The sequence below is a fragment of the Lolium rigidum genome, chromosome 6, assembly GCF_022539505.1.
Source record: "Lolium rigidum isolate FL_2022 chromosome 6, APGP_CSIRO_Lrig_0.1, whole genome shotgun sequence".
Taxonomy (NCBI): domain Eukaryota; kingdom Viridiplantae; phylum Streptophyta; class Magnoliopsida; order Poales; family Poaceae; genus Lolium; species Lolium rigidum.
This window is the reverse complement of record NC_061513.1, coordinates 361,655,090-361,668,295: the sequence shown is the minus strand read 5'-3', so window position 1 is coordinate 361,668,295 and position 13,206 is coordinate 361,655,090. Positions and strand designations below refer to the sequence as shown.

The following is a 13,206-nucleotide window of genomic DNA, read 5'->3' as shown; positions in this document are numbered from 1 at the left end:
GGCGAGCGCGGACAGGAACCGCGGTCGAAAGGCTCAGGGCGGCATAAAAAAACACGAGGTTCCGAGCCTCTACCTTGCTCCCAAACCTCGCCCACCGAAATCCATGGCGGCGGTGGCCAGAGGCGCTAGCGGGTGCGTAGGGATGGGGGACTCAGCTCCAGCGACCGCAGAACGAATGTGCTGGCGGGGTGTAAGCTGTTCGGTGGCGATGCACGACCGGAGCGGTGCAAATCTAGGGGCGGGGGCGGCGCGAGGGTTCGACACAGAAATCAGCTGTAAGTTCAGCGCGGGAATCTTTGCCTGAAATCCAAGTATATCTAGCTTTTCGGCTAGTGATGGGGTATTACAGTAAACTAATTTCGTCCAAGCCCGTTCTGGTATCTGGTTGGGAGACTTTTTCGACCTGGTACCACATTCCAGCGATTTTTTTCAATTTTCACCCTGATAAGGGGTCTGCTAGAGATGCTTTAAGTGTTCGGTTATGCGTACATCTTCTAGTATTGTGGTTCGTTTACAATATTAGCAATCAGCATACGAGAAAACAATGTGCAATCAGCATACGAGAAAACAATGTTTGCCATATGAGCCAAATACAAACAAGCAAACAATAAACATCATTTGCGACCATCCAAAACAGAGTAGGTCTGCATACGTGCAAACAATAACCGTCTGCGAAATTGACCCCTTCGCACACAACACATTGACTACCTTTACCATAGTGATGGTTGGATAAACCGTGTGACGAGCCATTTCAGTCGTTATATGCGTAACTCTACTACATACTACTAGAGGTTATTTATTGCTTTGACACAGAGGACGATGGCTGAAATCAGAGCTCTAGCAAGGGCACCACAATACACCTGTGACCAAAACCGCGGAGATTAAGTGTCCTCAGCGTTTCCTCTTGAAGGCGTCCCGGAGGACGGAGTGCGAGCAGAGCACAGTCTGGCCACCGCGTTTGATCGTGTGGAGCTGGCACAGCGCACGGCCGGCGACCTTCCACGCGAAGCCGCACAGGCTGATGTTGTCCCGCCGTATCGCGTACTGGTAGACGATCTGGTAGATCGCGCAGGCCTCGCCGAACACCTCGTTGTGGTTCCTCGGGCTCTCATTAAACTCCTCAGAATGGTACAGTATCTGTAAGTGCGGCCGGGTTTGAGTGTTTTCAATGCGCGGAAGATTGGTGAGATATGCAACATGCTTACCCGCTTATATTTTTGGTAAAGCTCCAGAAACCTCTTGTTTCTCTCTTCTTTGCTGTACTTGGCACCGTAGAAGGATGTGCTCTCCCTTCGATAGTCTTGGTAATGGCTTGTCCACTGCTCCCTGCACTCTTTGGTTACCACTTCCTCTGTAAAGCACGTCAGGACTGCTATATCTGAAACACATAAGGGAGACAGGAAACAAGACTACAGGTAAGCACTGTTTGAAACCAGAGACAGCTAGAACTGTTGTTATTGTCAATTTACCCGCCAAAAGGTGCATTCATGTATGGTAACCGAATTGAGGTCACGTTAGCAGAGTGTACACAAAACTAATCATAACCATGTGTTTGTGTACTAACTTTATGGCCTAGCACATGCTAAACTATACTTCACTGCCTAAAAATCCTAGAACCGAGGCATAGATAGGTGCATCTCTATTGACAACAACCAAGTGACATGGATATTTCTTCAGTAAGGTAGTGCAAGCAGGTGGAACTTGGAACTGCAAAAAAAAGACAGATAAGCTAGAAACCCAATGAGAACATGAAACTCAAAGGTGCACCCAGGTGGGAAATCTATTTTCGGAATGTCAAAAGTTTTGGTACAAAAAGGGTATAAAAATTGCTTCTTTAAGCACTGAAAATGTTTTTTTATGACCAGAATGTTCCTTTTCCCATGAAAATTTACAAGCATAAAAAAGACTCAAACATTGAAAGGTGTATTTTTTTCGGATTTTAGTACACTTCCATGTTTTTATTCAAATTCTGACCATCACCTAAAAGTAGTGAAAGGGCTAAATTTTGTAGGAAGTTAATGCTTGGGAAGTCTCCAAGCCGTTAGTACCTCTGGTGACCAAAAAGCAAACTAGAAATAGCAACTTACTGACTGATGGAAAAATGTCATACTGTTGTGACATTGCGTTTGCTTGATCATAAATTTTTCCCAGCACTGATGTCGAATGGTAGGTCCGATGTGTTTTCCCATCCATATAGTGTGGATATTCTTTGACCTTCAGTGTGTGGGGGATATCGATCTATTTGAAAGATAAACAGAGAAGGAAGGCTTAAACATCAGTTAGAGTACAATACGGCATAATTTTCTTACAAATGAAATCAAAATTATTCACAAATTTAAAAAAAATCCACATCATGTCTTCCTTTTCAACATCACAACTTGCGATGTTTCACAAAATGACAAGATTTTTTATGTGCATTTAGAAGAAAAAATAGCTAAGAGGTTGGGCCAACATGCAGAGGCCGAGGATTAAGCTCTTTAATAGTTGTATGAGCTTGGTGCAACAATAGACCTATCAGCCTTGTGCATAGTGTGGCCAAGCTGATTGCAAAAACCATGTCTCTTCGGCTGACCCCTATTCTGCCATCCATGGTCACTCCCAATCAATTTGCTTTCATTCGTGGTCATACTATTCAGGATAACTTCATGCTTGTTCAGCAGCTAGCTAAGTCCTTTCACTCTGCCAATGCCCCTACTGTCTTCAGCTTTTGATACAGTATCCTGATCGTTCTTGATCGAGCTCATGCAGCACCTTGGCTTTGGGCATATTTGGATTAATCTGATCTGCTTGTTGCTGTCAACCGCCTCTACCAGAATTTTGGTCAACACCAATCCCTCCGCTGAATTCTTCCACCACCGTGGTGTCAGGCAGGGGGATCCCCTATCCCCAATGCTCTTTGTTCTGGTTATGCAGGTATTTCACTACTTGGTCGACCTATCTGCTCGTTTGGGACTGCTTGCAGCTCTGCCGGGCAGCCGGGGTGCCTGCCGCACATCTCTTTATGCTGATGATACCATGATCTTCTTCAAGCCCACCCTTAGTGACTGTGATACCATCAAGCAATTGATACAAATGTTTGGGGAAGCCACTGGTCTTCATACTAATATCCTCAAGAGTGCAGCTACTCCGATCAGATGTTCTGAGATGGATAGGCAACTAATTGCTGATCAGTTGCTTTGCCCTATCCTTGACTTTCCTATCACCTACCTTGGTGTGCCTCTATCCATTTACAAGTTGCGGGCCCAGGACCTTCAACCCATCATCGACACCCTCCACTGCAAGCTCTTTGGATGGCATGCCAACCTCCTCTCTAAGGGAGATCGCCTTGTGTTGGTCAAGTCTGTGCTATCTGCAGTCCCCATCCACACTATGTTAGCTACTGATATCCCCAAACCTGCTAGTGAGGCTATCGTCAAATGCTAACGGAACTTCTTCTGGTCTGCCGGTTGCAATGATGGCGGTGGGGGCTGTGCCATCGCCTGGAAAGATGTATGTCGTCATGTTGAGTTGGGAGGCCTTGGCGTGCTGGACATCAAACGCCTGAGTTGGGCACTGCGTGCCAGATGGCCCTGGCTCCGCCGTGTTGACCCTGCGAAACCATGGGCCATGTTCCCTATCCACTCCAATGCTCATGTTGAAGCTCTTGTTCATTTGGCCACCTCAATCAAGCTAGGCAATGGCACCAAGGTGCTTTTCTGGTCTGACAGATGGATCGCCGGACAGAATATTTCCTAGCTTGCTCCAGCTGTCCTTGCTGCTGTTCGCCCCAGCGCTGTCAGCTCCAGATCTGTTGCTGAGGGTCTTACCAATAATTCTTGGATCAGGGACTGGAACTCTCTCCGTTGAAGGGGTTCTGCAGTTTTTGCTTTTGGTCGATCTCACGAAGCTCAAGTGTTGTCGCCTGCCACTGAGGATGAGTTCATCTAGAATCTCTCAAGCTCCGGTCTATACTCTAGCAAGTCTGCGTACAGTGCCCTTTTTGCCGGAAGAACTTTATCTCCGCACCATTTGGCCATTTGGGATTGCTGGGTTCCCCTCAAGTGCAAAGTGTTTGCTTGGCTTGCTGCGGCTGATCGCTGCTGGACCAGTGAGCGCAGGCTGCGATATGGCCTATCTACTTCTGACACTTGTGCTGTTTGTGATCAAGAATCCGAGTGAATTAGTCATCTTCTGCTGCAATGCCCTTTTGCCAAGCAAGTCTGGTTCCATACCCTGTCTAGACTTGGCTTGCAGGCCCGTTTGCCATGCCCTGATGAGACTTTCTCGTCTTGGTTTGAGATGGCTGCCACTCGTGTCGCCCCAGCCTGCTCAAGGCTGCAAGGTCCATCATCATTCTCACCTTGTGGAGAATTTGGAAATCCAGGAATGATGTCGTCTTCAACAGCTTGAGCCCTTGTCACATGGATCTCTCATTCTCTATCCTCGAGGAGGCTCGGCTATGGATTCTTGCCGGCGCCAAGGAGTTACGTCGCTTACCTCTCCATGCTCGACCTCCGGACTCTCTGGCCGATGGGTTAACAAATGTTAACCCATGTATAGTTTTCTTCTTTTTGTCCTTGTCTTTTAGATCCTTTTTTTTAGTTTCTCTGCCTTTCTTTTGTAGTGCCGCTAGAGTTTGTACAGTTTTCCGCCTCTTTGCGGCTCCTTCTAATATACAAAGACACTCGCTTAGGCGTGTGTTAGAGAAAAAATAAAATATGCCATTATTGTAAAATTTGGACTAACAAAACTCCTCTTGAAGGAGCTCAATACCTTGGGCTGCTAGTTCAAGGTCTCTAGTATCATATACTGAACTGCATGCTACCTAAGATGGCGGAACCACTATGATGATTGTTAAGAGAATATTTTACTCAGCACATAATGCTACCCACGCCTCTAATTCTGATTACTAACCCTTGTGGACTCTACTCCTGAGATGGATGCCACAAAATAAACTTTTTGATATTGAAGTACAAACCAGCTGACAACAACACACTGACAGTAAAAAAGAGGATGCCGATAGTCAGAACTACAATTCATATGAGACCAGGACAGATAATAACCTTGTTCCCTGTCTTGGGGGCATCCAAGGCCTCATAGTAAATGTCACATAACTCAAGCATCTTAGTCTTTATCATTTCCCGTTTATGTTCTTGAACTTCACTTGTCAAGAGTTGATCCATATATACCAACCAACAATCCGCAGCTGTACTCATCACATAACTGAGGGTAGGAAATTATCAAATTATCTTACCATATAGTTTCTATAATTCACATGTAAAGGTCTACAAAATGGTCACACAAAACTAGATAACTTAAAAGCATATGGATCAGATATGATGTCTCTACATGCATCTTATCTTGGTACTACAGTTACACCCATCTTGCATATACTTGCTACGTGTTACTGTACACATACGTTATCACTTTAAGCATATTCACATACTATTTCCAAGAAACCCAACGAAAAATAGATGAAAATATTGCATGTGAATCCATAGTTTTTAGCATATATTAGAACACTTTGTATTTTCACATTGCATGCGAGTGCATAGTTTTTATGCAATATCTTAAAAAACACACATACAAAAGAGTATGTAATAGTGTGGCACACATGTGGAGTTATATACTCCCCATACCATGTCTACATACTTCCGTTAAACTAGATATCTCTACATTGTAAGGAACAAATCTTTGATTGGAGGAAATCACACCTAGTAATAAGATAACGGTTTCCTTTATGCGGAGCTCGAGGCACCGTTCAACGAGGATGAAATTTCGGAGGTGGTGCGGCGACTCCCTCATGGGAAGGCGCCGGGCCCGGATGGGTTTACGGCGGAATTCCTCCAGAGTTGTCGGGCCATGGTGAAGGGTGAGTTTATGGCCACATTTGCCAAGTTGTCCAAGTTGTGCGGGTGCGAAATTCAGGGTCTTAACGAAGCACTGCTAATCCTGCTGCCCAAACGACCAGGCACGGCGGCCTTGGGTGATTACCGCCCCATCAGCCTGATACACATTTTCGCTAAGCTGGTAGCGAAGACTTTGGTGAATAGGCTCGCCCCTAGGATGGAGTTGCTAGTGGATCGCAACCAGTGCACTTTCATTAGGAAATGCAACATTCACGACAACTTTATGTTGGTAGAGCAGACGGCGAGGTTCCTACACCACCTTAAGGAACCCAGGGTGATGCTCAAGCTGGACATAGCTAAAGCCTTCGACTTGGTCTCCTCGGGATTGCTAATTCAGGTTCTCTGGAAACTGGGTTTTGGATCAAGGTTTTGTGAGCTTGTGGCCATACGGGTGATGCTCAATAGCGAGCCAGGCCCCCCATCTGGCACCGGAGGGTTATGAGACAGGGGATCCCTTGTTGCCATCATTGTTGGTGTTGATCATGAACACGCTTAGTAGGGTGCCGGCGAAAGCCATGGAGCTAGGCATGTTGCAAAGGCTGGTCCACCAAGAGATGACGATTTCGGTCTCGCTCTATGCGAATGACGTGGTGATCTTCTACCACCTGGATGAGGCAGATCTGCATGCGGTTTGTGCCAACCTCAAGGTTTTTGGCGAAGCCTCTGAATTGCGCACCAACTTTGCAAAATGCTCGGAATCAGATTCTACCCCGTCAAGTACTTGGAATACCCTAGCTATTCGTTGACTCCCAGCTGAAGCTTTCCAACCGATGATCGATCGGATTGGGATAAGTTGCCGACATGGAAGGCAGCCATGATGCCTAGAGCGGGACAACTTACCCTCATTCGCTCGGTGCTCGCCGCAATCCCTCCTCCAACTTATGGTGCTTTCCCTAAACAAGAAGGCCCTTAAGCAGGTGATTAAGATTTTGCGCGGATTCGTATGGGTGCGTAGGAAGGATGTTGAGGGTGGACACTGGGACAAGGTGAGTAGGCCGATGTGCTACTGAGGCCTTGGTATACCAGACCTTGCACGCATGGCCATCAGCCCTAGGGCCCGTTGGTTGTGGAGGATGCGTACAGATCCCTTGCGACCTGGGCGCGGGCTTGACATGCAGTTCACTAGGAGTGAGCGCGATATTTTCTTTGCTTCCACAGTGATGGTGTTGGGCGATGGATCCTCCACTCTTTTCTAGGAGGATAGATGGTTGGATGGGAAGTCAATCGGATAAATAGTGCCTAATTTACTGGCGCTAATTCCACAATGCCCTAGGAAGCGATGTACGGTGGAACATGAACTTACCGAATGCAGCTGGATCACATATATTTCAGGGGTTGTAAACTCTCCGGCACTTTGGCAGTAGATTCAGCTGTGGACCAGGATACAGGGGTGCACCTGATGGATGAGCTTTACAAGCTTGTTTGGCCAGTTCTCCTCTAAGACCTGCTACGATGCCCCTTTCCAAGGGTCGTTAGTCGTCTCGGGGTCTTGGAAGTTGAACTGGAAATTCTGGGTGCCACCTAGGGTGTGGTTCGATGTTGGACGGGTGAGAGACTCGCGTGCCGCCAGTTGCCTCATCGGCCGTGATCCATGTTCTGTGACCATTCGGAGGAGGCTATGTCACACATTCTGACAGGGTGCCCGTTTTCGCGGACTGTCTGGCATGAGGTCATATCCTGGATCCGATCTACTGCTGGACCTCCCATTGCTGAAGGGGACTTCGTGGAGTGATGGACGCTGGTGGTGCAATCCAACCCACATCATATGCGCAAAGGAACCTACTCATTGATTATACTCACGGCATGGTGAATTTAGAAGCATATGAACACGATCGTCTTCAACAACGAGCTACCTTCAATGGACTCCCTAGTCGACACGATCAAATCCGAGGCAAGATCATGGGCGGATGCGGGAGCACGAGGGCTACGCCAACTTCTCCCTTAGACTAGGTTTCTTGGGTTGAGTTGTATGGTGTGGGCGTTGGTCCACTATTAGGACTAGTAAATACAACTTCATTTTCTATCAATGAATGGGTGTTGGTCCACTCTTCGGACTTGTAAATACAACTTCTTTTTCTATCAATGAATCGAAACGCAAAGCTTTTTGCGTTTTCGCGAAAAAAAGTTTCATGTATGCGCATGTGCGTGCGAGCTTTTGTGATTTTAGCTGGAAATGCTAACGAATGTGGTATACACCAATACTTGGGAGTCGGAATAAAATGACGATTGACTAAATCATAAAATTATGTAAAGAAAGGGCACAAATTTGTAAACATAAAACACATCCAACAGCCAGGATTGGTGCCTAAAACTTACAAGGAGGGAATATTTTGAAAGGATAGCACATGCCAACATTATAACAATCTCTGATCTTAAGTTTTCAACTAGCCATGATGATTACCCACAAAATGAATATGATGTTACAATATTTTAATTATGTATTGAGTACTGACAACAACTTAAATATCATCATTAATTAGATGCACAGTGCTTTTTGGCACTATTCAGCTATCTTGGAGACTTTGCCAGGCAATAACATAATCGTAAGATAATAATACCTGGGTGTAAATCTAGTTTTTAAAAACTCATGGAATAAAAGGATTTCCAGATCCGGACCATTGAAATTTTGAGGCTTCTTCTGTACAGTCTTTTTTGGCGGGACCCTTTGAACCCATGCTTCAGATGGTCTGAAGTGCTCCAGTAACTGAAAGGTTTTTTTTTCAAGAAAAAGTGAGAGTTCTGCAGAATGATGGCATAAAACAAAATATGAAACAATGGCATAGGCTCTTGTAAGCATAGTGAATGACCCCAAAGGCACACAAATCGTAACTCTTCTCATTTTTTAAGTTAAATAAGTCACAGCATGTTCAGCAGAAGTACATTTATTAAATTCTAAATTCTAAACAAAGATTTTTTTTTTTGAAGATAAATTCTAAACAAAGATGGTATGGAGAAATGAATGGTTATTGATAAATTTTTGAATATTATATATTTTTAATTTTTTTTGGAACAAACTATCCATACCAAATCGTAATACAAACTTGCAATTGAGCTGGAAGATAAAAAAAAGTAATGCACGTTGGTAGAAGAAAATATAATATATTAGCAATCAATGTTCTCCAAGGGATTATGTTGGTAATCAGATATATCTGAACCAAAAATTTCACTGCAAAATGGCAGACAAAAACTAGCCGACCTGTGGGTTTCTTGAGACGAAGAAACTGTCGCCGTCGTGATCGCCGCCTGCCATTTCATCAGCTAAAGAGCGTGGCCCGGAAATAGGAAAAAGTATAACATATTTGGAGAAGCCCACGATATTCTTCTCTAAATCAGGAATATGAGTTGCAGTTAAGACATGTATATCTCCAAAATGTAACCCAGGATATCTGTAGACAAGAACCTCTCCAGAAAGTTGGCCATTCTCACTGTTAAATGAAATAAAGATAGTTAAAGAATAGAAGTTAGAGTACTGATTTTTTTTCCAGTAAACCAAAACTCGTTACTTCAAAAGATATTTAACTACTTTTTGTGAATTCATTGTTCATCCTGAGAGCATGTGCTCCCAGGATCCATCTGATAGTAAAAAGCAGATTGAGAGAAACCATTATCTTATTCATGTTAAACTGCAACTGAGATTGTTAGATTTAAAATTGCGACAAGAGGAGAAAGGAAAAGCATCAGGATGACATGATAGATTGTTTGAACTGAAATCAACATGGTGGATCACTGGATATTGCTACAACAGTTCAACTTACTGTATAACACAAACTTCATTGGGCTTTAGTGTCCCTGTAGGGTCTGTTGCGCCGATCAGATTGTAAGTCTCGTCTATCGGAATTCCTCCTAGTTTGATCCCTTCTCTTTCCTCTCGAATCATTTCAGACAGCTGGTATTTCAAATAAGCCTCATCTTCAGGGTGGATTCCAGATAGAATCATTCGTGCCGACATTGAGTCATCCATGTCAGCATGGTTATATGCAACTGTAAATAGGGACTACATTAATAGAAGGACCAAGCCAAGGCTTCAAAATGACTATGTACAATAGTTGGAAAGTGATAATTTTCTAACATTAAAGAAATACAACTCCTGCCACATAATATTGCTAAATAAATGCTCTATTCACAATATTTTAGACTAACCTTCGAGAGAATCACTAGTGTTATAACAAGCTTTCTCAACATCTTTTACTGCCTTCCTTTGAAGCTCCAAAAAATAATCCACTGGAACCCCCCATAATGAAGCAATGTAATTAAGACCTTCGATGTATAGGCTCTTTTGGGACGATTGCTGAGACCAAAAGGAAAGGATTTTAACACTGGTAGAAAAGTTTGAAGAAAAAATATGCATATTTATCAAAAGATAGTACTACCACGGTTTAGAAATAAAATGTATTAGTGTCAGCTACCAAAACCAGTTCACCCAATACTTAAGCAGTGGGTAGAGTGGGCAACCCTACTCAGGCATGAACACTGAACACCCGTTCAGCATATACGCTCGAAGAAGGTAAGGAGAATGTGACCAAAATACATTACCATCTCCAATACATATTGATAAATGTTTAAGATTTTTCAGGATAATATGAAAAACTACATGTGCATATTCCAGTCATACAAACTACTTAAGCCTGACAACCAAATATACATGGCCATCAATTACCCTCTCAAGCTTTTAGTTAATTTTTTCTGAACAAGTTCGTTGGAACAAAAAGGAAAATTCTTTTATGAAGAGTAGACTTCTGGCTATCACTCTCCTCGCCAACTTCCCATAAATTTGTAGTATGTTGGCGATTTCCATCCTTGTTTCTTTCAAGCAAATTCAATTAGAACTGGGAACTCGAAATGATAGTTCTGCTAAACTAAGAAGTTGGTTCTACAACTTTTATGGGGACTTTCCCAGTTTTTACCAAAAACAAAATGGTTTGGATGATTTCATCTGCATTATGGTTGGCACCAGATATCCCCCTACTTGTACATAAATCCAATAAACACAGGTCTAAGTTGCTTACCTTGTAGAAACTATTTCCAATGAGTTGAAGGACTGCCCGTCTAGTAGATTTGGATCAGGTGACACTTTTATCATTGATGGTCGTATATTAATAGTTCTGGGAGGAAGCTGCAATAGAGAAGAATAGATTCTTAAAAACCTAGATAAATAAATTTCAGAAAATTGACAGATGGTCAACAAAAATGATGCTTGGAAAAGAAAACCAAAGATTTTGCTTCCACTTATCCATGACGACGACAAAATAACAGAGAATTCAAATATAAGCTTTATTGTGAAGTTTGGCCATATTCTAGAACGGAATTCTCAGGCCAATACGATCAATGACTTCGTACTATTGCCATGCACTTTGTGATATATATAATGTACTACCTCCACTCCAAAGCTTAAGGCTTATATTATTTTTAGAAAGTCAAACTATGTCAAGTTTGACCAAGTTTTTACCAGAAATCATTAACATGCAAAATACAAAATCAATACCATTAGATAGATAATGAAATATATTTTCATATGGTATCTACAAAATATCATATTTATTGATAGATTTTTCTAAAAGTTTAGTCAAACTTTACTCGGTTTGACTATTTAAAAAAATATAAGCCTTAAGCTTTGGAATGAGGTAGTATATTCTACATATAGAAACCTTTAATGTACAAAGCAGCCACTCGTTTATTGAACCTGCAAATCTTACAAACAATAAAAATCCTACTAAAAAATGAATTCAAGTTACACCTACCCTTCTATCAACGAGAAGGGTTCCCTTTGCAACAAGTCCATCATAGAACATACGCATCTGCATAAGAACAGGCTGGAGATAGCAAATGAGCAATACACTGATCAGTTAAACAATAGAGTATTTGAGGGGTAAATAAGATCATCAGATGTTTTAGTCCAAAGAATACATATCGCAACCAATGTTAACCTGGCATGGGATATCATCAACCTACTTATGTATTTTCCTATGAAACGTGAGAAGTCATCAAGGTATTTAACAAGCGGAGCAAAATAATGTAGACATGATTACATGACATTTTTGTCCATTTTCTACAAGTTCAGTACGGAATTTAAAAAGTGGGGGAAAATGGTTTAGGACCTAATGGAGACTCCCTGGCCAGTGTACACCGTCGGATGTGCCAACAACTAAATATTTAGGATCAAAAATCCTAATATATGGAGCTTGTCATTGAATGATTAAACATGAATCTAGCAAAATAACAGAGAAAATAACGCAGTTGGATATAAGTTAAACAGATAAATATGAGAACAATATACCATTGGCATTAGGATGGAACTGTTATAGTACTTCTTTAGGTGAGTTCACAAGGGAGTAAAATAAAGTACCACCTTAAGCAGGCAATCTTATCCTCAATTAAGATATGAGTTTGTGTACCGATGATATTTATATCCATAAGCTTCCACTACAGTTATTAGTTGCGTGTTTTTGCATGTGCAGTACATATGTATGAGGTTAATATTTTGCTCATTTCCTTTAGCATGCAGTGTAACTGTGCTGCCAAATCAGAATTTACACAAACTAACTCTGGATTCATATCATGTCTATTCAGAATTAAAACTAACTACTCTGCACTAGCTTGTAATATCATACAGGATCTGTGTTTATCAAAGTCTTCAGTTGGCATGTAAATGTGTCCAAAATGAAAAATAATAAAATATCCTTCACAGACCCGATATTTCTGTTTAAAAAATGATAACAAAGAAAAAAAAGGTATGATGTTGAGATATCATGTAGATATTGGGAAAAAAAAGAGAAGCACACACGTGCAGGTCATTTGTCCCCAGTAAGTTTCCCTTAAAGACACTTGCAGGGCATTTCTTGGCTAAATCTTCTGATATTAGGCCAGTCCCATCAGTGTGGATCAAAGCATCCCCATGATTAAGAATAATGCTTCCATTTGTATCCTGAAATATTTCCATGAATATAAATTGTACATTCCCGTATCAAGCCAAAACTTCAGAGAAAGAGAGATATTTACCTTGCAAGGTACATCATCAATAGTTATGACATTAACATTTGATAGGTCGTTGGCATCTAGTAGTGTGGTAGCTTTGGATAATACTAAAGAAAACCTGTATTCAATAAGAGAATAAACAAATAAATTTCACCCAAAGAAGAAAGAGTGGCTGCAGCTGAAGACGAAGAGAACAGGCAGACAAGAGAAGCATCCGTTCTTCATTTCCACTACATAGTATGTTGAAACATCCCAAGCACAGTAACACTGAAAGAAACATGGGAGATAACAAAAATAGGCTATGAACTTGTGTAGAAACATCACATGTGTTGTCAAATCGAATAAA

General features: G+C 42.1%; 1 protein-coding gene across 1 annotated transcript in view; it reads right to left on the bottom strand.

The window, feature by feature from the left end:
• Positions 1-891: 891 nt before the first annotated feature.
• Positions 892-13,206, bottom strand: part of LOC124665038 (probable RNA-dependent RNA polymerase 3) — a 28,756-nt gene continuing 16,441 nt past the window's right edge. Inside the window, 13 exon segments of the mRNA XM_047202432.1 lie at positions 892-1,137; positions 1,206-1,378; positions 2,088-2,238; positions 5,043-5,202; positions 8,447-8,592; positions 9,085-9,313; positions 9,644-9,869; positions 10,029-10,115; positions 10,118-10,176; positions 10,895-11,001; positions 11,627-11,698; positions 12,670-12,810; positions 12,885-12,978. Of these exon segments, the coding sequence (XP_047058388.1) occupies positions 892-1,137; positions 1,206-1,378; positions 2,088-2,238; positions 5,043-5,202; positions 8,447-8,592; positions 9,085-9,313; positions 9,644-9,869; positions 10,029-10,115; positions 10,118-10,176; positions 10,895-11,001; positions 11,627-11,698; positions 12,670-12,810; positions 12,885-12,978 (1,891 nt within the window).